The sequence below is a fragment of the Cyprinodon variegatus genome, unplaced genomic scaffold, assembly GCF_000732505.1.
Source record: "Cyprinodon variegatus isolate N-32 unplaced genomic scaffold, C_variegatus-1.0 Scaffold349, whole genome shotgun sequence".
NCBI classification, from domain to species: domain Eukaryota; kingdom Metazoa; phylum Chordata; class Actinopteri; order Cyprinodontiformes; family Cyprinodontidae; genus Cyprinodon; species Cyprinodon variegatus.
This window is the reverse complement of record NW_015150802.1, coordinates 684437-707609: the sequence shown is the minus strand read 5'-3', so window position 1 is coordinate 707609 and position 23173 is coordinate 684437. Positions and strand designations below refer to the sequence as shown.

General features: G+C 37.0%; 1 protein-coding gene across 2 annotated transcripts in view; it reads left to right on the top strand.

The window, feature by feature from the left end:
- The first annotated feature begins 1346 nt into the window (after nt 1-1346).
- The window catches only part of aga (aspartylglucosaminidase), a 25528-nt gene continuing 3701 nt past the window's right edge, over nt 1347-23173 (top strand). The window contains exons 1-7 of one of the 2 annotated variants that reach the window (XM_015385830.1): nt 1347-1618; nt 7559-7712; nt 11004-11116; nt 14313-14425; nt 18326-18434; nt 18691-18766; nt 20296-20403. In XM_015385830.1, coding sequence (XP_015241316.1) covers nt 1510-1618; nt 7559-7712; nt 11004-11116; nt 14313-14425; nt 18326-18434; nt 18691-18766; nt 20296-20403 — 782 coding nt within the window. In that variant the 5' untranslated portion in view covers nt 1347-1509. Of the gene's footprint in view, nt 1619-7558; nt 7713-10941; nt 11117-14312; nt 14426-18325; nt 18435-18690; nt 18767-20295; nt 20404-23173 lie in introns of those variants that run through there. The other variant, XM_015385831.1, reaches the window with a different exon arrangement.

The window sequence follows — 23173 nt, the reverse complement described above, 5'->3', positions numbered from 1 at the left end:
AGAATTGTGCACTTTTATATTCTACGTCTAATCCTACAGAAAAACACAAAAATGACTTTGATATAGCTTGTTGGATACAGAACATTTGGATTATAGCTTTGTTGTTTCTTAAAATGACAGATATCTGCATATTAAACGTTAACATCCAGGTATTCCTATGGAAGTAATGAAGGACTGGCTTCTTGATTTTTTGGGAATCAGGAGTATTTTCTATTGTGGGACATTAGCCACAACCAGAGATTAGTAGCAACTAGTTTCAAATACTCAAATATAGTTATCCGAGGAGCGTTCTGACAAAAGAAAAGAAAAACCCTTCTAGGAGTAGTTTTAATGTATCATATGTTTTACTTTCACTTGTGACAAATCAATACTCTAACTTTAATAAAACGTTTAGATTCTCCATCCGTCGTAACTTCACAAAATAACAAACAAGTTTGTTTAAAAGAAAGGGATCCAGTCGAAGACACAGTTCACAACTTATTTTGTACACAAGCTAACTTCAAGGGTCCCTTGAGGGTCAATTTTGGGACTCTTACTGCTCTCACTCTAGGTTAATGGTTTGTCAAATGCAATTAAAATGTAGATACCATTGTTGTTACAAGCATGCTTAGTGTGAGGGATTGCATTCGTTTCAATGAGTCGATGCAATCAACTGGTTTTTCTTGGATAGAAAACTTTGAATCAATCTAACTGTATCATCTGATGAACTGTAAAGTGCTTTCAGATGACATGTGTGTTGAATTGGCTCTATATAAAGTGAATTTAATTGAATTAGAGCTTCATTGACAAGAAAAGCCCCACTGACCTTTTTATATTTAATGATGTTGTCTCATATTGAATTCTACATTACCAGTTTGTCATACGCTGAGGCGTCCAACTATACGTGTAACTCGTGTCACTGGGAGAGGTGACAGCGAACTTCAACTTAGACGGATGTCATTCTCACTAACTGTTATGAAATTCAGGGCATAACCTTCTGGGAAACTATATAATTCAGTGAGGGAAAGCACAAGTTTTCAAACCTTTAAAACAAATGTAAAAATGTGGTTGCAAGACCCTCAAACATGTGATCCTGAGTGATCACTATAGTGATAAACACAATCAGGTCACCAGTTTATCATCATTATCACATTCAGTGCAATATTAAAGAAATTGGTGCAATATTAATGAGAAGTGGGCAATATAAATAATTTACTTTTTGTTTTTCTCTTACAACATTTACTTATTCGTGTTCTCATTTTACTTGTAAGCTGATTTCACAAAACAGCCATTTCCAAGTTTGTTGTACAGGCGAATTATGTGTACTGTCTCTTTAAGGAGGAACCTCCCCTCCACTCGGCATGTGACACAACAAGGAAGTAGACATGCTGTTTCCTGAAAGTCTCCAGAGTATTTCATTTTTAAGGCAACTCTTTTTAATGCCGTTCTCTCATTTTTAGTTTTCTGTCAGACACATTCTTGACAGCGCTGGTGTAAAAAGATCGCGGCGTTTTAATATTCAGGAGCAAAATGGACGTTTCACCACAATTTTTCTTTTTAATGTTATGTTTTCAGCTTGGACGGACATCCTTACCGCTTGTCATCAACACATGGCCATTTAAAAGTGCAACGGCCGCAGGTAGGTTTATTTGCCTCTTGTCTGTCTACGTGCAAACGTCCAGTAAACAAACGTTTAAAAGTCTCCGCACCATTTCAATGCCGGTGCATGTAGCGGCGCGCTGAGTGAAGGAGGTGGAGTTAACGCATAAAGTAAACCCCTCAGCAAGTAGGGCTCTCATTCTTTTTGTGAAAACGACAAACCTGTCACCCCCCTTTGTTATGAGTAGCACATTTGCTGCGAAATCATATAAGGTATGTGTGCAAAATATACTTTAGAGGTTATTTTGCAAACTAATTGTATTATTATACAAATTTTGATTATTTTACCCTCAACAGTATTTAATATTTAATGGTAAAAATCACAGAGGTTCAAAAAATACAAATTTTTACTAAAAGAAATTTGTGAGAAAGAACAAAACGTGCTTCTCACAATTACCACAAAGTAAACTGATTAGTACTATGCTGCATAGTTAGGCATAAATTACAGTGTTATTTATGCTATACAACACCTAAATGTATTTAGTAACAATTATTGTTCGTTATCGTCTTTTAAAAGGTTATGTCTAGCTCACAAAAATGTTGTTTTCAGTTTATCTATAAGCTAAACTCCACCTTCACAGATTGTGATTAACTTGTTCCAATACAGATGTAGGCTGCTGGAAAAGAAGCTGACCCATTCTTTCAGTCTGTGCTGAAGCATGTGACAATAGATTGATCCATGCATCCTTTTAATGTGGCCATGTTTATGAATGGTTTTGAAAGCAAATAAACAGATTCCATCCATCCATCCATTTTCTGACATGCTTAATCCCAAGTGGTGGTGAGGGGTGCTGGTGCCTATCTCCAGCTGTCTACGGGCGAGAGGCGGGGTACACCCTGGATAGGTCGCCAGTCCATCACAGCGACAAACAGGACAAACAACCCATTCACGCACAGACTCACACCTAAGGAGAATTTAGAGAACCCAATTAACCTAACAGTCATGTTTTTAGGACTGTGGGAGGAAGCCGGAGTACCTGGAGAGAACCCACGCATGCACAGGGAGAACATGCAAACTCCATGCAGAAAGACCAGGAATCAAACCCGGAACCTTCTTGCTGCAAGGCAGCAGTGCTACCAGCTGTGCCACTGAGCAGCCAAGATTAATAAAATCTTAATATGTCTGGGGAACAACGTACTGCAGCCAAGCAATTTTGCATTTTACACTGCTTTGTTTAAATCCCCATTAATTAAAAAAATCCAGATTATGTAGCAACTGCACATTTAGATGTGTTGCTTTTCAGTTGATACATGCACTAAACATATTTGTTATGTAGAGGTAAAACAGCCAGCTTAGAATATTTACATCTGCACTAAATATGTTGATTAAACAGTATTTGTATTTACGTTTTGCAATTGTCTTAAAATTCATGTAGACTTTTCCTGCCAGACTGACCTTTAATCTGCAAACACTGTGATAATTGATTAACTGGCTGAGTGGTCTGCTCAAATAGATGTGTCTGATATATGGTTTGCAGGTCATCTCTGGTAATGATGGCAGGTTAAAATGTCACCCTAAGTCGTGAGAAATTATGAATGATCACATTTCTATAAGTGGGCAGCATCCATTACTGTTCATTAGCAAGAGAAATATGTTTTCTCTTTCATCTTGCGGAACATATGATTAAAAAAAGCTGGAGGTGTAACGCAATATGCAAATATTACAACTCTGAAAATATTCCTGATTTCATTTTTTGCCTCTAAATATATTAATAACTGAAAAATGAATCCCTTGGACTAATTTTCAGCCGCTATAGGAGAAAAATGTGTGTATGCATATCTCCACAGAGTGTATGTGTGGTTAGGTTCAAGCTCTGGTCGATTCATAACCTGCATTTTTATGTTTCTTTATTCACACCATTTATTTTTTTTTCTTGTATACTTGCGACTTAGCTGAAGCTTATCTGTATGAACGACCAGCCGAGTCTTAGATGAGGCTATGAAATAGGCTGAATCCACAAGGCTCCACAGCTGCTGCTGGCAGGCCTGCCCCCACTCTCTTTGATTCCCTTCAGGGTGATACATTTGGACATGTTCAAATTGAAACTGAAAATATTTCGACGTGGCTTGTGACTTATCCATCAAGTAGGTTTCTGGTGGGTGCACAGCTCAGCACGAAAAATGACAGAAATAATATTCAAAACATCTTAAGCATCAGCTCAGGCCTGTCGATGATTTAAGTTCACCTGAGAGTCTCACTCCTGGATAGATGGAGTCCCGTTAATACATCTGCCGGCTGTCAACTCTCTCCTTTTTTCATGCAGAAGAAATGAAATTGAAAAATGTACCCTGGAAAAATTTTGTTGGGGGTATTTAACGATGCAAACCTCAACTGTTAATTTACCTCAGCAAATATTTCCCATCAGGGGATTATCATAGCAGCAGGCATTAGGAGTAAAATCTCTGCTTCTACTCTGCTTATTTTTGGAAAAGGGAAAGAAAGTCTTATTTGCATTTGGATTGAGAGAAAAAATAAAGTTGAACTCTGATATAACCAGAGCATTTATTGGGAAGATGGTGGCTGCAGCATCAGTTGGTGTGATGATCCCTCTGGGACTCTTAGGGGATCAGTGACCAAATGCTGTGAGCCCCCTGTTTGACAGGAAGCTTTAGCATTGGTCATCTTGGAGATGATGCAAAGCTTACTAGTTTTAGTTCAGAAAACAATTGTTTTTGCCAAATGCAACATCCTAAAAACTCCCCCCTTTCACCTTTTTTACATTTTACATGTTATACCTTAAATATTTTGAGGTATTTTTTGTGATAGGTCAACTCAAAACTGCACAGATAAAAAGAAAAAGGAAAACAAAATATGTATATGTCTTCTTTTAAAATCCCTTTGCTCCTATTTTCCTAACAGAATCCAGTGCAACGAATTGCATAGAGCAATTTTGTAAAAAAAAATAAATGAATAAAAGAACTAGCAATTGCAGTCTGATCAGAAAATGTCTGTCCAAATGAACTGACCAATCTGAATGCATTAGTCACACATTTATGGAAAGATTGAGTATCGAACAATGCTGATATTCACTAGATATGATATAAACACAATTCATACAAATTTTTATCTCTCATTTTATAGTGTGGAGTGTTAGTTTAATTTGAGGCCCACAAATTAAACTCTGTAATCAAATGTTGGTCCCGAATAAAGAAGTGGTTGAGTGACAATAGCCTACATCTGAACTTGGAAAACACTGAGACACTCATTATAGCCCCAGACAAAGCCATTCCTGGCATTAAGCAGCACTCAGGCGACTTCAGCCAGGTGACAAAACACACTGTGAGAAACCGGAGTTTTATTTGCTGAGGCAATGTCTCTGAAGCAACACACAAAACAATAATAAAAACGCAAATCGCAAAACTAAAAAAAAAAAAAGGTTATGAAAAAAACCTTGTCTGAACAAAAAAGGCCTATATCGATTGCAGCTACTCCAGAATTCTGCAGCAAAGATCTTGACACGTAGAACCAGAAGAGCTCAGATAACTCTTGTCCTCAAAGCCCTACACTGGCTTCCCATTAAATAACGCAATAACTTTAAAATTTTGCTTCCGACCTTCAGAGCCCTGCAGGAACAGGCTCCCTCTTACATTTGCGACTTGATTCAACCTCACTTTTCTGCTTGCAGTCTGAGATCTGCTGAACAGAACTTGTTAATGGTCCCTCGAACCCGTTTTAGGACGAGATGTGATATGTCCTTTGAAGATGTCGCTCCCAGACTGTGGAATGCACCTGCACTTGGTCAACAACTAAAAACATTATTTTTTTAACAAAGCATTTTAGACTCATGTTATCAAGGGCTGCTATGATTGTATTTATTTTGTCTACATGTATTTTATATGGTGCTGCTTTGTATTCTATGCCTCATATTGTACAGCACTTTGTGATGCTTGTCTGAGAAAGGGGCTAAATAAATTATCCTTACTAATTTACTACTTACTTACTTAAACAGGTTTGCTCAAATTATATTTCTTAAAAAGAGATCAACAGGGGTACATAAGGCTAATTTCAATCAAATGTCAACCTTGCCTTGTACAAAAAGAACAAAATATATTTTAACACACTATGCAAATAGATGTTTTTTTATCACTACAACGAGGAATCACAATAATGAGAGAATAGATCTTCAATTATCAAACTAAACTTTCATCTTAAACAAAAAAATATTTTACAATTGAATGAAATAAAACTTTATAAATTAGAAACACACACCTGAGAAGCTCACTAAAAGATGCACAGACTGATGGAGCCATATGCTAATATCAGATATTTTACATGCAGGCAGATTTAATCCAAATATTCCTTTTTTTGGCTGACAGACAGATTTCTATTACCAAAATTGCATTGGCACATAGATGCAAAAATCTACATGTCAGAGACAAACTAAACATCAATAAACATAAATCAGAAACTCATGGAATACACCATTCCCACTGTGGGACACAGTGGTGGCAGCATCATGCAGTTGGGTTTATTCTTTTTAGTAGGGACAGAGAGGCTGATCAGAACCAATGAATAGATCGAGGGAGCTATATTTACAGATTTACTGGGAGAAGATGTATCTGAGGCAGTAGCCGGTGGTGTATATGGTACCTAGGCCTTTAGTAGGCACCCCTCAACTTAAACCTACTGTTTATCCCTTGATGTCCAAATATATCATCAGAAGCCATTCAGATTTAATATGCATTTAATTACTAGATAAAATGGCACATAAAGCATGAAAGTAAAATATATCACACTCACCAAACAGAATCCATCCTTCTGCCTTTGTGCAGGAAGTCTTAGTATCTCCATGTACAATCAGTCATTGAGGCCAGAAAATCTTTTAACAGAAGTGAATCTAAAATGCAGATTATCTCTAGCTTAACATGACTGTAAACATTATGTTCTAACTGACCAATCAGAGGACAGAAAATGCTGACGTGGGGTGGGCCGCTCGCTGGCCCAGTGAGGCAAATCTGATTGGTTTAAGAAAACGTTCCTCATTAATATTGTTAGGGTAAGATCAGCCAGCACTGCTGATTCTGAAGGCCCTGGGCAGATTTGATTGACATAGCAACGCAATAAGTCTGAATTCTGATTGGACTCAAAATATAACAACCACCATAAATGAAATGGAAGCAGCACAGCCAAAAACATTAAGAGAATGAATTGTTTGAAATAAATTAATAGTTAGATAGAAGAAAATTAAAGTTTAGGTTGTGAATTTAGGTTAGTGTTTCTGATTGATTTTATGCCAGTGGTGAAGACTTTGAAGGCCCTTACTGCCCACCACTGGTCTGAGGCTGTGAAAAACAAACTGTTGCTGTATTATAGAAAACTTACTGAAGTTTGTGGTTGTAATGTTTACAGCCCATTAATATTTTTCTATTGTATATTTAGTAGGGCTGGGTGTTATGCACTTAATACCTAATCATGAGGTAATATTATTGTGATAAAAGTTACGATAAAAAAACAAAACATCTTTGCCTTATTTCTCATTTCACCGTTATGGCTGTGACTTCTTACAACCCCAAAATCACAAATAATACTCTTAAAGATTATACACATTAAAATTCAGCTTCTTCAGAATAATGATGAATTATATTAAATGATATCTCTAAAAGTTTAGTTTACACATTTAATCATATGCCTCAAATGTATCAATGAATATATGCTCTCCCCTAACATTAAAATTTGACTTTAAGATTTTAAAAACCGCAAACAAATGTTTCCTGTTTTTGATCTAAAAATCAGTCACTGTTTGAAAGCCAACTTATAAAATAGTTTCTAATCTTTTATTTTAACACTGATGTGTAAACCTTTGTCTCACAGGGTATCTAAACTGCAGCTTGTTGTTTATGGCATCTTAAACAGTCTCTGACAGCTCACCCTTGAACAGATTTGTGACCCTACATGCTGATTGGTTGTTTTTATGTGCAGCATGGGATGCCCTGCAGTCCAGCGGCTTAGTGTTGGACGCAGTGGAGAAAGGCTGTGCCCGCTGTGAAATAGAACAGTGCGATGGCACTGTCGGCTTTGGCGGCAGCCCGGATGAGACTGGAGAAACCACGCTGGACGCCTTGATCATGAACGGGTAATGAACAGACACTGTGCTGGTAAAATCATTTGGAAAGCCGACAGATTTACAAGTGAAGTTTGGCATGATAGGCAGTATCTGTCAGCAGAATGTAACTGGTTTATTATTTAGCTGCCATTTGCACAACATGACAAGCTGCTAAAACATAACTAGTTCAATGCAGCTTTGTTTTCAAACATTATGCTTCAATACTCTATGATCTGAGGGGGAAATCTATTTAAATCAACAGAAAGCATTTTCTAAAGATGCTGTCCTCATTCATGCATTTGTGTCATCATGTTTACTACTGCAATAGCCTGTTTAATTCTCTGAACAAAAAAGGCCTAGGTTGATTGCAGTGCAAAATTCTGCAGCAAAGATCTTGACACGTAGAACCAGAAGAGCTCACATAACTCTTGACTCAAAGCCCTACACTGGCTTCCCATTGAATAACGCAATAACTTTAAAATTTTGGTCCTGACCATTAGAGCCCTGAATAGACAGGCTCCCTCTTACATTTGCAACTTGATTCAGCCTTACTTTTCCAGGCAGCCTGAGTTCTGCTGAACAGAACTTGTTAATGGTCCCTCGAACCCATTTTAGGACGACAGGTGATAGGTCCTTTCAAGATGTCGCACTCAGACTGTGGAATGCTCTAACACTTTACCTCCACTTGGTGAACTGCGTAGATGTTAAAAAACAACTAAAAACATTTTTTTTTAACAAAGCATTTTAGACAAATGTTATCAAGAGCTGCTATGATAGTATTTATTTTGTCTACATGTATTGTATACGGTGCTGTTGGTATTCTATGCCTCATATTATACAGCACTTTGTGATGCTTGCCAGAGTAAGGGGTTAAATAAATTATCCTTACTAACTTACTACTTACTTAAATAGGTTTAATCCATATAAATCAACAGAGAGCATTTTGTAAAGCTGCTGAAAATCAGAACTTGTGTTTATATGACTCAAACCTTTAAATGCTAATGGGCTACATGCAACCATCAACATCTAACTTTTCTTATTCTTTTATTTATTTAGTTTTCTGCAAATTGCGCTGCTTCTTTCCATGTATCTTTAACATTTACACACTTAACTAGCTGACCTTTCCTTCAAGCCTTCTGCAGGGAAGTCCTAATTAAGAGTCTCATTATGATCTGAAAGCGTTCCAATTATGAGTTCCTTAAATACTAACATTTAGAGGCTCAGAAGTTATAATGAGAAGTAAATGTCAGCTTACAACAAAAGATAAGTAGCAAGCTGTTTACTCTTTCTTTAGTGAATATTCACACTTTAATTTTCCCTGAAATTTTACCCTTTTTTGTTACAGTTATATATTTCTTCACATGTCCCATTGAGGCATTTCAGGCATACCATATAGAGAAGCTGGTTGCCTACATGTGACATAACATTTATTCTACAAAAAGCACATCTTAAGACCAAATCCTAATATTGTGATCGACTTAATTAAATCAAGCCTGGATACAATATCAAAGTAGAATTGATGTAATTGTTGCCTGGGTATTTGTGACCTTCAGCAATCTAGTTTACTTGTGTGTTCTTGTAGAAATAAATGTGTTTGTGTCCTGTGTGTTATGTGAGTTAGTTTGTCAACTGCACAGTGCTGAGAGTGGTAAGAACAGTAGAAGGTATGCAACACAGAGAACCCAAGAAGAGCAAAAAAATAGGCAGACTTGACTCTTGAAGACTGCTGCAACCCGAGGCAGACAGACTAGATATCAACCAAGGCTGAGGCCATATGCACTGCAAAGAGGTTAGTGGTTAGCGAGGCACAGGGGGCACGGCCCCAGGCCAACCAACCAGCCATACTGCCATCTGTAACCACACAGGGCAAGCCTGAGACCCAGTCCCTCTTATTACTCACACCGAAAGAAATGAAGGTGGGGAGGAATGTTAGCACCCACCCAGTGAGCTAACATTTGAGAGGTTAAAGCCTGGTTTATACATGGAGTGTACACAAGGTACGTATGGCCAAATTACATTCCTTTAGCACCCACACCCCTTTAAACACTGTCTGTGTGGCCTGATTTTTCCGCATCGTGCATCTAGAAAAATTTTACTACACAGTGGACGCCTATAAGGTCCTTCTTTCCAGGGTGTTGAAATATAATCATCTCTAGGCATCTTATTATTTGCCCCATATATATCGCCATGATCAACAGATTATGAAAAACTGTAAAGAAATTATTGTCCGTCCTGAATAACATTCAGGATATCTTTGACAGTGGAGAGGAAAAACTGTCTTTAAACGGGAAGAAACTCCAGCAGAACCAGGCTCAGTGTGAGCGGCCTTTTGTTGAGGCCAACTGTGGTTCAAGGAGACAGAAGCAGACACACAGAAAGAAGGAGAGATACAAAAGGCCACTGTCAACCAGCTTCACAGCTCTGAGCCAATTCTTTTGTCAGAGAATTAACAGGGCACATACAGTTTGTTCACAGTACAAGAAACAGGACTACACTGATAAAATAGGCCCAACTTCAACATCTATAAACAAAGGTGATGATGGCAGCAGTCCAGCTGATATTTCAATCCAGGATGGAGTCACAGTTTAACAGGAACTGAACACATTTAGCTACTATGACAACAAAAGGCAAAGACAACATACAGTAGAGTTATAAAAGGACCTAACCAATAAGGGAGAATAGAGATAGAATGAAGCTGAATAATGAAAAGTGGACCCTACGCGCTCCAGTAGCTGAAACCTATAGCAGCATTAATATAGAAAATAGCTCAGGATTGTCTAACTATTTTGGGTGACTTATGGGAAAGGTAGAGCCAAGACAACACTGTCCCATTCCCATAATGCAGAGACACCTAGGCCATCCCAACAGCAGATACCTCCCACAAAAAAACATCTTGTTTTTAGTACTGTAAAATGTTAAGATGATTGCTGTTTTTCCATGTATATGTATGAAGTACATTCAGATTGTTATACGGTGTTGCGGATAGAGAATATCCTTTTTACCAAATTCAATACACAAGCAGAAGAAATCCAATAACCACCAGCAAACACATTCTACATTCATAAGAGCACAGCTCTAAACAAACGCCTCCATGACCATCCAGTAGCAGTCAAATGATAAGTACAAGATCTGTAAGAAGAAAAAAAAATCTATGTAACCTCTTCAGATACAAGCCGTTTTTTTCTTTTTGGTAAACATGAAACATGATCTTTGTAATCCTCCCCAACGATGATTAATAACGGAGATATGTTACTCACAGATGATATTTGGCTGCAGTAAACCAAGAGGAGTGTTTCTTATCTGTGTGCGCTCTCCGAGTAGTAATACGATGGAGGTGGGTGCAGTGGCAGACCTGAGAAGAATCAAAAATGCTATTGGAGTTGCCAGAGCTGTGATGGAGCGCACTGAACATACAATGCTAGTGGGAGAGTCAGGTATGTGAGTATTGCTGTTCATACACCCTGGGTGATATAGCCAGCTATAATGGACTCATTTATTTGAACAACACACAGTTTGTAAAATGCTAATTTTCAACATAACGGCTTGCTTCAGTATATTTCTTTAAAGTCTAAAAGAAAACGCTTTCACTATCAGGGGACACTTGAATCTGCATTAATGATCTCAATTAGGCACTTATTACATTAGGACCCAAACCTTTTTAGACACTGCATAGGCTTTTAAATGAAATGACAATCATTAGCAGTAAGTGAAAAACACATGGGTTATATAGTCTCCTGGGCTTGAGAAGCATAATTGTGCACCGGTTGTGCAAAAAAATGTTCAAGAGCTGCATTTATGTAGTGGATGAGAAGAGGGCAATGAACGGAAACTGAAGACATTATCACTAAAACCTTTTTGTTCCAGCATGATGTACAGTTTGGTTGAAAATATCAGCAGTTAAATATAACAAACCAGATTACATTCAGCTGGTAAAATTAGTGTGAAACCTTTGTCAATGTTTTCAAAAGAAAATATTTTGAAATTTAAAATGAGATGGAACTCAAACCAGATGTCTCAAAAAATGCAAGTTATCTAACTTGCAAAAAAAAAATGAAAACAAATCTATTCCCATATGGATTAATTAGGAAAGAAACGAGGAATAAATGTTGAACATGTAAGGAAAAACAAATGTGTAAAAAGGTATAGAAAGCCAAGAAACCATTTGATCTGTCACATATTTTGATGGCTTCCCTTTTAGTATGTGCAAATTAATATTCACCGTTTACACTTTAACTGGTGGCTTCTCATTCCTGAAGAGTTACACAGACAACACACCTTTGCTCCAACTCACCAGCTCCATGGGGCTTGGCTGTACTCGACCCCATTTTCAAACGCTTACTAGTAGCGTTACTGACATTTTTCACCCCTTCTTAGAAGTATTACAGCTTATAGCATAGGCATAATTGATATGCCATATGTGATTGACTATAAGCTGCTACTTTTTTCTCACGCTTTAAACCATGCAGCTTATACAAAGGTGCAGCCTTTCTGTGTATGTTTCCTAACCGCCTGGGGCGGAAGTTAAAGTTGGAAATAAAAGAATAAGTGGCTCATTTTAATTTCGGACAACATGCTAGCAGCTATTGAGGATAAAAAGTGCCAAAATTAAATAAATAAATACAGCATTAAATAAATAATTAAATGTGTCAATAATTAATTAAATGTGGAATTAAATAAATAAATGTGTCATTCATTAATTAAAACCACGTCACTAATATAAAGTGCCACAATTAAATAAATAAATACAGCGATAAACAATTAATTAAATGTGTAATTCATTAAATAAATAAGGAATTAAATATATAAATGTGTCATTAATTTAATAAAATGCGTCTTCATTTTATTAAAAAAATATATATAATTATTTCAGTGTGCATTTAATTATTTCATGCTCCTGTGCTGCAGTGCATCGAAACCATTAAAAGAATCTGTCAAACTCACCCATCAAAGTTAGGGGGCGGTTATCTAACACCTGATTGGTCACCCTGCACATCAAGGCGAAGCAAATCGATTACAGAGACTGTGATCCACAGGTTGTGAACATACTCTGATACAGTAGGTGGCGACTCGATTTGCGTTAACCCCGCCCCCTAACTTTGATGGGTAAGCTCTGACTTTAATTAGAAGCTTTTACCGCCACAAGCCAAAAAGCTCATGGGAGCTAGCATTCATCTTCGTCCCTAATCTGGGTACGGCTTATAGTGAGGTGCGCTCTATAGTCCGTAAAATACGGTAACTGAAGGAAGGATGAGTGGAAAATGTTCTGGGAGATTCTTGATGAGAAACTGAAGATGTCTCATGTCTCTGCTTCTAAGCAAATGAAAAGTCCCAAATACCAAGGAAACTGTGACTAGATGTTCTACGTAGATAGATTGAAATTATTACATTTTATGTTTAGTACCATATGTCCCATACTTTATTTTTTGACAAATTATCTTCAGTATTTTAAAATTATTTCTTCAGGCATCGTTTAGAAAACAGTTTTGACTGGAGAGGAGAAAACATATAAAGACGGGCGGAAAATGATGGACTGCTCTAGTAAAGTAATCACACATTTTAAACTGGAAACCAAACTCACAAAGACACAGAAGAAAAACAGAGATGTTCCAGAGTATTAAATCTAAGCAACAGTGTTTTACAGATATACTATTTTTTTTTTTTACAAATAAGCAAGGTAGGTGGTAGAGCCGACCTCTTTTTAAGGGTGAAAGCTTACATTTAAAAATGGTTAGGGCTGCAGTCTAAATTCAGCTTTTTTCCTTCGGTATGTCTTTCAAACAGGTTAATCAAAAAAACAAAAACAAATCAATAATTATTGATATGGACTGAAATGAAAGGCTGATATCACAAAATATTTTTCAACCATATTCCACAGCCCTATTTCAACATGACAACCCCAAAGACACAAGAAAGGGAACACCACCTTGGTGCTGGGCCAATAAGATTAACTTTATAGAACTTGACATTGATCCATGTGAACATTTGTTACATGACATCAAGGATGCTATTTCTGAGGCAAAACCAAGAAATGCTGAGGAACCATGTAAGCTAGTCCCATCACCCATAACAGTGCACTTAGTTGCATAACAACTGGTTGTTATGAGGGTTTGTTGGAGTCGACCGAGTGTAAGTTTAGGGATTTAAATGATAAATCAGTCCTAAACTTAAATTCCCCTAACCTTCTTTAGAACAATAAGAAAAAAATGCATGGTTTAGAGCAGTGTTCTTAATGCCTTTAAAGCAGTTAAATTGAGCATATCAAAGCAAAAAAAAAAAAAAAAAAAATGCCTTTAAAGCAGTTAAATTGAGCATATCAAAGCCAAAAAAAAAAAAAAACACTTGTATTATTTTGAACACCACTGTACATCTTGGATATTTAATGATTTGGTTTGTATGTCATGAAATCCATGAGATGAATAATTCATCAGAACAGCTATGCTATTCTCAGGAAGTTGTATGATGACAACCTTTCAAAGCAGAGGCTCTCTGAAAATCAGATGAACTGAGACTGAAATGAGCTAAAATTGCTTGCAGTCCCTTTTTTGTCTGTGACGCTTTTCAAGTCCTGTCCTAAGGTCAGAGTGGTCTCATATGTGCAACTTGACCTGTGCGTTTCCTCTCTCTTTGTAGCCTCTGTGTTCGCTGAGAACATGGGCTTTGTTGCAGAAGACCTTACTACCAACAAATCTTTGAATGTTTTCACTCAGTGGCTCAAGGGCAACTGCCAACCTAATTATCGAAAGGTAAGTGCATGTGTGCGAGTCTGTTTTCCCTGGCTTGTGTCTGCCACAGGCATATTGCTTCTAAAAGATTGATTTCAAAAGGGAAAATTGACAGGCATACTAAAGTACCTCCGAAAAAAAAGAGTCAGTTTTTGTGGTAAAGGTGATGCCCTAAAGCACCAAGCTTTTGCTTTTCTTCAAAAGAATCCTCTTCATTTCCACAACAATGTCACAACATCTATAGAATCAGGGAGGCGTTACATATCCAGATATCATCCAGTGTTCATTGATCAAATTCACTCCAGTCATACTTTTAGGAGAGAGAACTTGTGGCTATAAAGTTTGTAGAGCTATTATTGGAAAAAAAAAAAAATTGCAGTGCAGAAAACCTCTAGTCAGAGGCTGAATGGATGGAAATGTCGAAAGTATAGAAAGGAAAATAAATGGAACCATTAAACTCTTGAATGTGAAAGCTTGATTTCTTTTTAATTAATATAGAACGATGCATTTATATATCAATCATAAAATAAGAGCACAGTGTTAAGCTTCTCATAAAGCATACTATTGGGATTTTTTATGATAGAGCAGTACAAAATGGCACAGTAAGTAGTATAAATGTAAGTTGTATCTGAAAGTCAAATAAGACAGAAATCTAACCTTCTGGCCTAAATGCAAAAATGTGGAGGATTACATAACTCATTGTAAACCATCATGAAACATGGTGGTGACAGCTTCATGGTATAGGGATGCATTTTCTCAGCATGACCAGGCAAGGCTATCAAAGTTGATGTATGATGATAAAGATAGATGAAGACTTATGTCAAATACATGATCTATCATTCTGTAAAAGAGCTTGTAGTTCCAGATTTCAAAGGGAGAACTAAGGGAGTCAGAGGAAACGGGTTAGAACCAGTAACCATATAACTTCAGATATGACGCAACATTTTTTTGTTGTTTTTTTTTTTAAGGAAACCTCTTACAACAGTAAGTTTTTGAACTTTTAAATATATATCTGGCTCATTCAGAACTTAATAAAAAGCATTGCAAGGTTGCGGCTGCAGTGTTCATTGTTATGGTTACAGAAAAGCACTGTTGCATTATGGGTAATTCTGGTGCAAACCTAAACTCCTTCCTCCTACAATGTGATTGGTCCAGTCTTCTTTAGACCATGTGAGCCGTACGAGACTGACTCATGCCCAGTTTTAAGTCAGTTTGGCTAGCCAGGCTAGCTTAATACAGCACAGTCCAGGGGAAAAAGAAAAAAAAGAAAACAGAAGCTGTCGAAAACTGAAGACTGGGACAAAATTTCCCCTTTTAGAAGAACGAGGAGCAATAAAATTGTAAAAAGAAAGATTATTGTATTTACACCTTGAAGCTTTCACTCCCCAATTTTTTCCTGAGAAAACATCATTGGGAACACTTTAAATATCACTGTCTAATAGATGCGTCCTGAAGGGTTACGTCATGAAGCTTTCTACCGTACCACAGCCATATTGAGTACCGAACACTTAGCCTAGCTCTGTGGTGCTTCCCCTCTGACCACAGTCGATCAATCTAATTTAAATCCATATTAGCTTAAACGAAACACAGAGAAAATCCGTGTGATTGGATGCGATCCATACAAAGTCCCTAATGACTTTTTTCAACACCTTTCTTTAACTGACAGGGTTCTGGATTTTTCTTTTCACAACTGATATATATCATATACACAACCCTTCCTCATACACCAGAGAAAGTCTGAAAGCTTTTGAAAGCACAGATTCCTATCAGTATTTCACAGCTGGCTGGGTTATTAACCCAGAAATAGGGTATCTGTAAAACAAGAAGATATTTGTATGTAAAAAGCACAGGGATGCCGTGTTCTGATCATCTTTATGCTTACTTTATGTAAACAGCTAAACACAAGTATAATTTCTGTAGCCCCGATCCAGCACTAAAGTGGTGGTATCGGTATCAGCGAGTACCAACAAATAGGGCACCGATACCCTTTTGAGGGCCAAAAGTTTATTAAACTATTGTCACCCATTCCAGGTAGGCAATAAAAAGTTCTACTGGATTCACTTTGTATTAGTCTTTTTCCTGCTTCACAAAGGTAGGCAGCAGCTTGACAAAGCCATGATAGCAATTATTATACATCCAAGTAGTTTGCAGTTCTTAATATATACACACACATCAATTTCAAACAGATGGTACTGGTATGGTATTAGCCGATACTGCACAGTCAGGTATGGGGGCCAAAAAAATTGCATTGACGCAACACTAGAAAAAACTGTACAAAACATTAAATCCAGTTGGTAAAAGCCTAAGCTGGCTCTCCTTACAAGTATTGAAACTTCCCTGTTATGCAATGTATACTGCACAGACAGCCACTTGCAGTCAGCGTCCAGTCAGCCCTTCTGATCGCTGACAGCCATCTCTGATCATTTTTCTTTTGGTAAGAGGTACGGTAAAAAGAAATATGTGGGTCATCTCTTTTATTGTCACAACATGCAGATGTTGTGACAATATCTTTGACGTGCAGGGGACCAGAGCAGGTACTCAATATGGCAGTGGCTAGATTAAAATGTTTAATAAGTCTGTGACATCAGCTGCAAGGCCACTATATTAATTGAATGACTATAAAACATTATGGCAGGTTTAACAGAATTTAATCTATCTCAGACCAGATAGGTTGCACGGGTACAATGGAAGCACTGATATCAGACTTGCCTCTTCAGGAAGTTGGCCCAAAATAACAGTTAAAGAAGCATTTTATACATCTTCACATCTCCCTGAGAAAATCCAAACATGGAATTCATCCTAACAAAGGAGAACGTCCTAAGTTTGCAAATTAAGACATGCTGTTGTCATGAATACCCGCAAACACCTGTGACAGTTCAATGCCTCCAAATGATAAAATACAACTTCACTAACTGAACATACAGAAGAAATGGATTCAACTGAACCTTTCAGACTGTTCTAACTTTTCCAGTTTGTAGCCTTTCTAAAAACCTTGGCTGATGATGGAGTGCTGTTTTCTTGGCTTGTTTTGTAAATCAGACAAGATGGGAACTTTCTGAATTGAAGCCAGTGACAGACTGTGTGCAGTCCAACCTTGCTTTATCTGTTTAATTTTTCAGGTGAGAACCTCACTTAATGCTCACCTAGAGCAACAATAAACGTAGCTTCATATAAGCTGATAATGTGAATGCTCTCTGCACAGCCAATGTTCCTGTTTCTAATGGCTCAGTCAAAGTACATGCTTTTCTTTTGTATTTTTCTTTTTTTTCTGTTCAAGATTATAGTCTAAAATAAGGACTAATTCATTCATTAATCCTTACATTTCTCCAAAGTCCACTTCTACAAGACTAGAGTTGTTTAAAAAAAAGAAGGTGCAAACCTGCAGAGGCATACCCTGAAAGACCTGCTGCCATATGTGGCTATGCAAAGTATCAACTCAGGGTGGCTAAATACAAAAACAGATTTTTAAATTTTCCTTCAAACAGAAAACCTCAAGAAAAAATTATTCTGTGTAGTAAGGCTGCAGTCTAACAAGACATGTTTTCCATTAATACTTAAATTGGACTCTTGTTTTTATCAGGATTGAACATAACTTCTGTATTAATTAAACAAAAATAAACTGATCACACTTCTCTGCAGATCAAACTGAAATGCTCCACCTTCTCTCTGCTCTCAGTACTGTCTGAGACAATTCCTAACATCCCTTTGAGCAAATCTGGAGGTGCTCTGGGTTGCAGTAAATGAGACCTGACTGCTAAAAAAAGACATATTTAATTATGCTTCAGTTCAAAAACCGTCTTCGAGAAAAAAACAAAAAAAACCTGCTCATTGGTTTTTAGTGTCAATGGTTGAAACTCTCAGTTTGAGTCCCAGAATGAAAGCATGATGTAAGAAATGATCCCTGCCATCATCTTTCAACAGAACGTCAATCCAGATCCTCTGAAGTCGTGTGGACCCTACGGGCCAGTGGCAATGCAAACACAGTGTAATGGAGTCCGGCATGTTAACATACACTCCCATGATACCATAGGTAGGAGGGAACAGAGACAGCGTTCTACCTTACATGGTTAAATAATTGTGTTCTGTATTGCTTCAGATGTCAAGGTGCGCTAATTTCCCTTGTTCCTCTCTTGGAAGCTGTCTGTGTAAAATATTACAGTATTAGCCTCCAGACAGCATCTGTTTCTGCAACACTTCATAAAAGAGCTTTATGATCATTTAAATACTAATATTTAAGCTAATACCAGAAAGCATCTGTTTACTTATAATGCTTGTTTTTGCACCAGGGTTGATTGCCATTGATAAAGATGGTCACATGGCAGCTGGAACGTCGACCAACGGACTGACTCACAAAGTTCCAGGGTGCGTAAATTCTATAAAGTCAATTTCTCAGCATATTTTCTTCCTTCTTTATCTCTAAAACAGACAAAGACTCACACATTGCTTCTGGCCACCACAAAATTGAAAAATTCTTTTTAAACCTCTCTCTTGGCCTTCCTCTAGAATGATTCTAAACTTTCTAACAACATTGATCTGAAATGAAAAATGCTTCTCTCTCAGAGTGGGTATTTATTTATTTTTTAAGGAATTCATACTGACTCAGAAATGCAGTATGAATTAGATCAGAAGTTTTTGACCGAGCTGTAGGAAAAAAAAAAAAAAAAAAGAATTAGAGTATGGCTCCTCTAATTGTAAACACTGAGAAATGTGTGTTTGCCCTGCACCATATTTGTTTTCAGAGAGCCTCTGTGAGAATTTTTTCAATCACATTTTCTCACGCCTTTAGACTTTGACTCTCTGAATAATATTTATAACTGTTGAACAAGAGAAATGAGCAGAGTTTGTATTTTATTTTATCTTATTGGGAAGATTTTAAAATCTGAAAACAAAGCATCATTCAGTGCTAAACATGGATTGACCAAAAAAAGATGTTAGTAGAGTTTGATCAAAGGTAACGTTTTAGAAAAAAAATACTGTTGGAGAATAGTGTTTCATTTCCTTTGGTAATCATGTCTTAAACTTACAAAAACTCTGCATTATTTGAACAAGACTACAGACTAACTCAAGATTCAGGGCCTAACAGTGGTCCAGCTGGTTAGTTTTTAACTCATACTAATTTTACACTGGATAATTTATACGAACTGAATGGTGAGATAAACTCATCTGTTTATGTGAGCCTCAGATGTAAACACTTCATATTTGCATGACTTTGAATGTTTCTTGAACACTTCAATGCCCTTGTGTGCATTAACTATACATGCAGCTGATGTGGATTTTCTTCCCTTTAACGTGCAAAGCAGTAAAAAATTCAGTTAGGATTCTGTGTAAGCTGCATCAACGGCCTTTTAAGTCTGTCAGGAAATGAGCGAAGGCATCGTTTTAAAGCATGTGTCTTCTATAAATGTATGTAGGAACACCGCTTTGGAGAAATTATGGTAACAAGTGATGCTTTTTAGCAGAACATTCTCCTTCAAAGGCAGTTTTCCTGCATCTTCACACTAATAAAAATGTACGTCACATTTTATCCTGACAGCTGGTCTCTCTATATCTTACATAAATATTTTTTGTTGAGAAGCATTAGAACCTGAGGCTGCATGTAGATCCGTCTTTTAAAACCCAGCAGACTCAGTTCAAACTTAGGGTTGATGTTTGAGTGTGATAGCACATTTATTTTGGCTTTAACATTTGCTCCACTCTCCCACAGGAGACTGATGATTTGAAAACTGCTCCCATCATTTTATATTTGCTCACGATACTAAGAAAGGTTGAAGTTATAGTGACATCAAACTTTGAGATTTTTTACAAATAAGAACAATAAAATGTAAAATGTGGTGTTTGTATTTCTGTAATACTTGGATTTTCATATCTGGTTCCTTTGTGGCATCCTTCAGCCGCGTGGGGGACTCCCCCATCATCGGAGCAGGAGCCTACGCAGACAGTTCAGCCGGTGCCGCCGCCGCAACTGGAGACGGAGACATCATGATGCGCTTTCTACCGAGGTAACTTTTTATTGTTCTTCCAATTAAAAAAATAAACCAAATCTGTTTCATTCAATCAGCAGGATAGCATCTGAGACATGTTTAGTAGAACTTCTATTTTTTTTCAGTCAGAATTAAGCCCTCCCCAAGTCTGTACTTTATATGGCATGATTTGAATATTCGGTCACAGATTTGCAAGTCTTGCCATTAATTCTTAATTGATTTCAGATCAGTTATCACTTAGATTGGGCCCTTCCAACACAGAAACATTAAGATCTGAATCCCTATGTTTTTCTTAGGGTTGCAGTTATGTTTAGGGATGCATGATATTGAAATGTTGACAGATTTCAATTATGCTGATATTTTAAAACTTTATACTTCAAAAACAATCTAAAAATTTGTAAAAATGTCTTAAAATAATTGTATTAATCCTTAATTTGAGTAGGTAAATAAGATGGTCTGCCAATGAAATGAGTATTTTTACCCTTAAAATTAGATAATTATATATCATACTCTTTAAATGAGACAGCTGTTGTTGTTTTTTTTCTTATTTCAGAAGTAAAATGTCTTATTCCATTAGCAAAGTGTCTGACTTACTTAGATTTACATGTTTTGCAGTGAAGTGACTGGAAACTAACATAGATATTTTTTGCTTTAGACCTTCCTAAAAACCCTATATAGTTTTCTCCCTCCTATCCTGTAAAGTCATTGCAAATAGCATTTTGGCTATCTGTGTCTGCAGTTGAAAAATAAAAAATAAACCCACACTATCAGTATTTTGACTTCAACAGCTCTCCCTTGCAGACCCAGGCATCAGTTGGGTCAACATGACCTGCTGGTGCTACAGGCATGATTCACACTTGTCACAAAAACAGTGCCTTTAACATTGGCGAGTGACACTGGTGTTATGGTGACGTTTGACATTTAGTTTTAAAGCTAATAATAACCAATACAGATAAAATTTGCATCATTGGTTACAGTAGAAGGTGAATTTCTATCACTGTCTTTAACCCAATTTTGTTCCTTGTTGATTATTCGTCCCGTTGGATGTTGTGTTTTACTATAAGGAAGGGAAGTTAGGTTGATATTTCTCTCCTTTCATACTGTAGCTCTGGTATAGAACATGAAAATAAGGTTCTGAAAAGAGATTCAAAGGGTGTTAATACCTTCTCACCTCGCCGTATCTTAAAGGTGAAAATCCAGCATCCATAGCGTAGTCTCTAAAAAAAATAGTCAGTTTGCTGTGAACTCACGTTTTCTAGCTATTCTAGTTTACTTGCAGCTGATCTGCCTTAAACATGTTGGCTGCATCATCTGTGTCCTGACATCTGCTTTTTGTACTTCAGCTATTGAAAAATAGGACTGTGATGTGTTGTTTTCTTGCTTCACGTCAGCAGCAAAAAAAATAAAAAAGGCTCAAAGAGAATCGACATTTGTGACGTGTGTATTTTAAACAGTCAGCTTCTAGTGTCACCCCTCAAACACCATGTGCATAAATAGTGTGAGAAGGAAGAAAAAAAGGAGACAATGCTATAATCGCCCCAAAACTGTCATCTGCACATTTCTCAAAAGAACTGAGATTTTTTTTTTTGTTATGTTACAGCTTTAATTTTTTCAGGGTCAGTTTGGTGAACAGAGGGCTATCTGTTTAAATTACTGTTGTTGTTTTTTTACTTGCTTTCTAAAACAACTGCTTATTATTGGACTAAACTGTTTATATATGCCCACATTTCTCCTACTAATGGTGTAACTGCAAGCCTACCTGCTAACCATTAGCCACATTTTATAACCATTCACTGTTGTGCCTGCTGAGGGGAGATTGCTCTAGGTTCGGAGTTTAATGACATACTGTAATGTGCTGGTTTAAAAGGCTTCATCCCTCCTGTCTAACATGGAACAAAAAGCATCTTGATGTTAGTTCAGAAGTATTCACACAGGAGGATTTATATTTAGGTCTTTGAAAAACATTTTTCCCTGTTTTTTTTTTGTTTTTTTTACACCATCATGGTTCAGTTCAAATACATTCAGATAAAGATGATGTTTCCATCCATTATGGGATGTCATCACAGGATCTGACGCAACAAAGTTGCCCCAGACCATCACACTGCCACTTCTGTGTGTAAGTCCCAGTATAATTTAATTCTTCTTCTGTTGTTAGATTCCTTCAGATGTCACTGGAGACACTTTCCAAAACAAAGTTGCACTTTTGTCTTTTCTGTGTTCTTCTTGCCTAGTAGAGGTTCTGGGGTCCGTTTCATGAAGCTGGTTTAACAAATTCTGATTCAAATAGCAACTCTAAATTGATCTTGCCTAAAGTTGGGAACTGAGTGTTCGGTTTCAAAATGGCTACCATCAATTTGTTAAATCCATCTTAACTACTGTAGGTCCACTCAGTTAAACGCGTGCGCAACAAGTATGAACAGCCATCATCAGTGGAGCACCAATTCGACGAGTCACCATGACAAAGGGCAACAGGAAGTGCCTATTTCACACCACTGGAACTAGATTTTAATGTAGAAATGAAAAAAATAAAAATAAAAAAGGCAAATGTGTTATGGTAGTAGATCAATGTATCTATTTAGGTATGTAAGGTTATGTTACAAAGTATTGAGTTGAACTTTAGTTATTGACCAAATACTTATTTTCTACTATAATTTGCAAATAAATTCTTTAAAAATCCTAAAATGTGATTTCCTGGGTTTCTTTTTCTCATTTTGTCTCTAATAGTTGAATTGTACCTATGATACATATCACAGACCTTATTATTCTAAGTAGGAGAACTTGCACAATC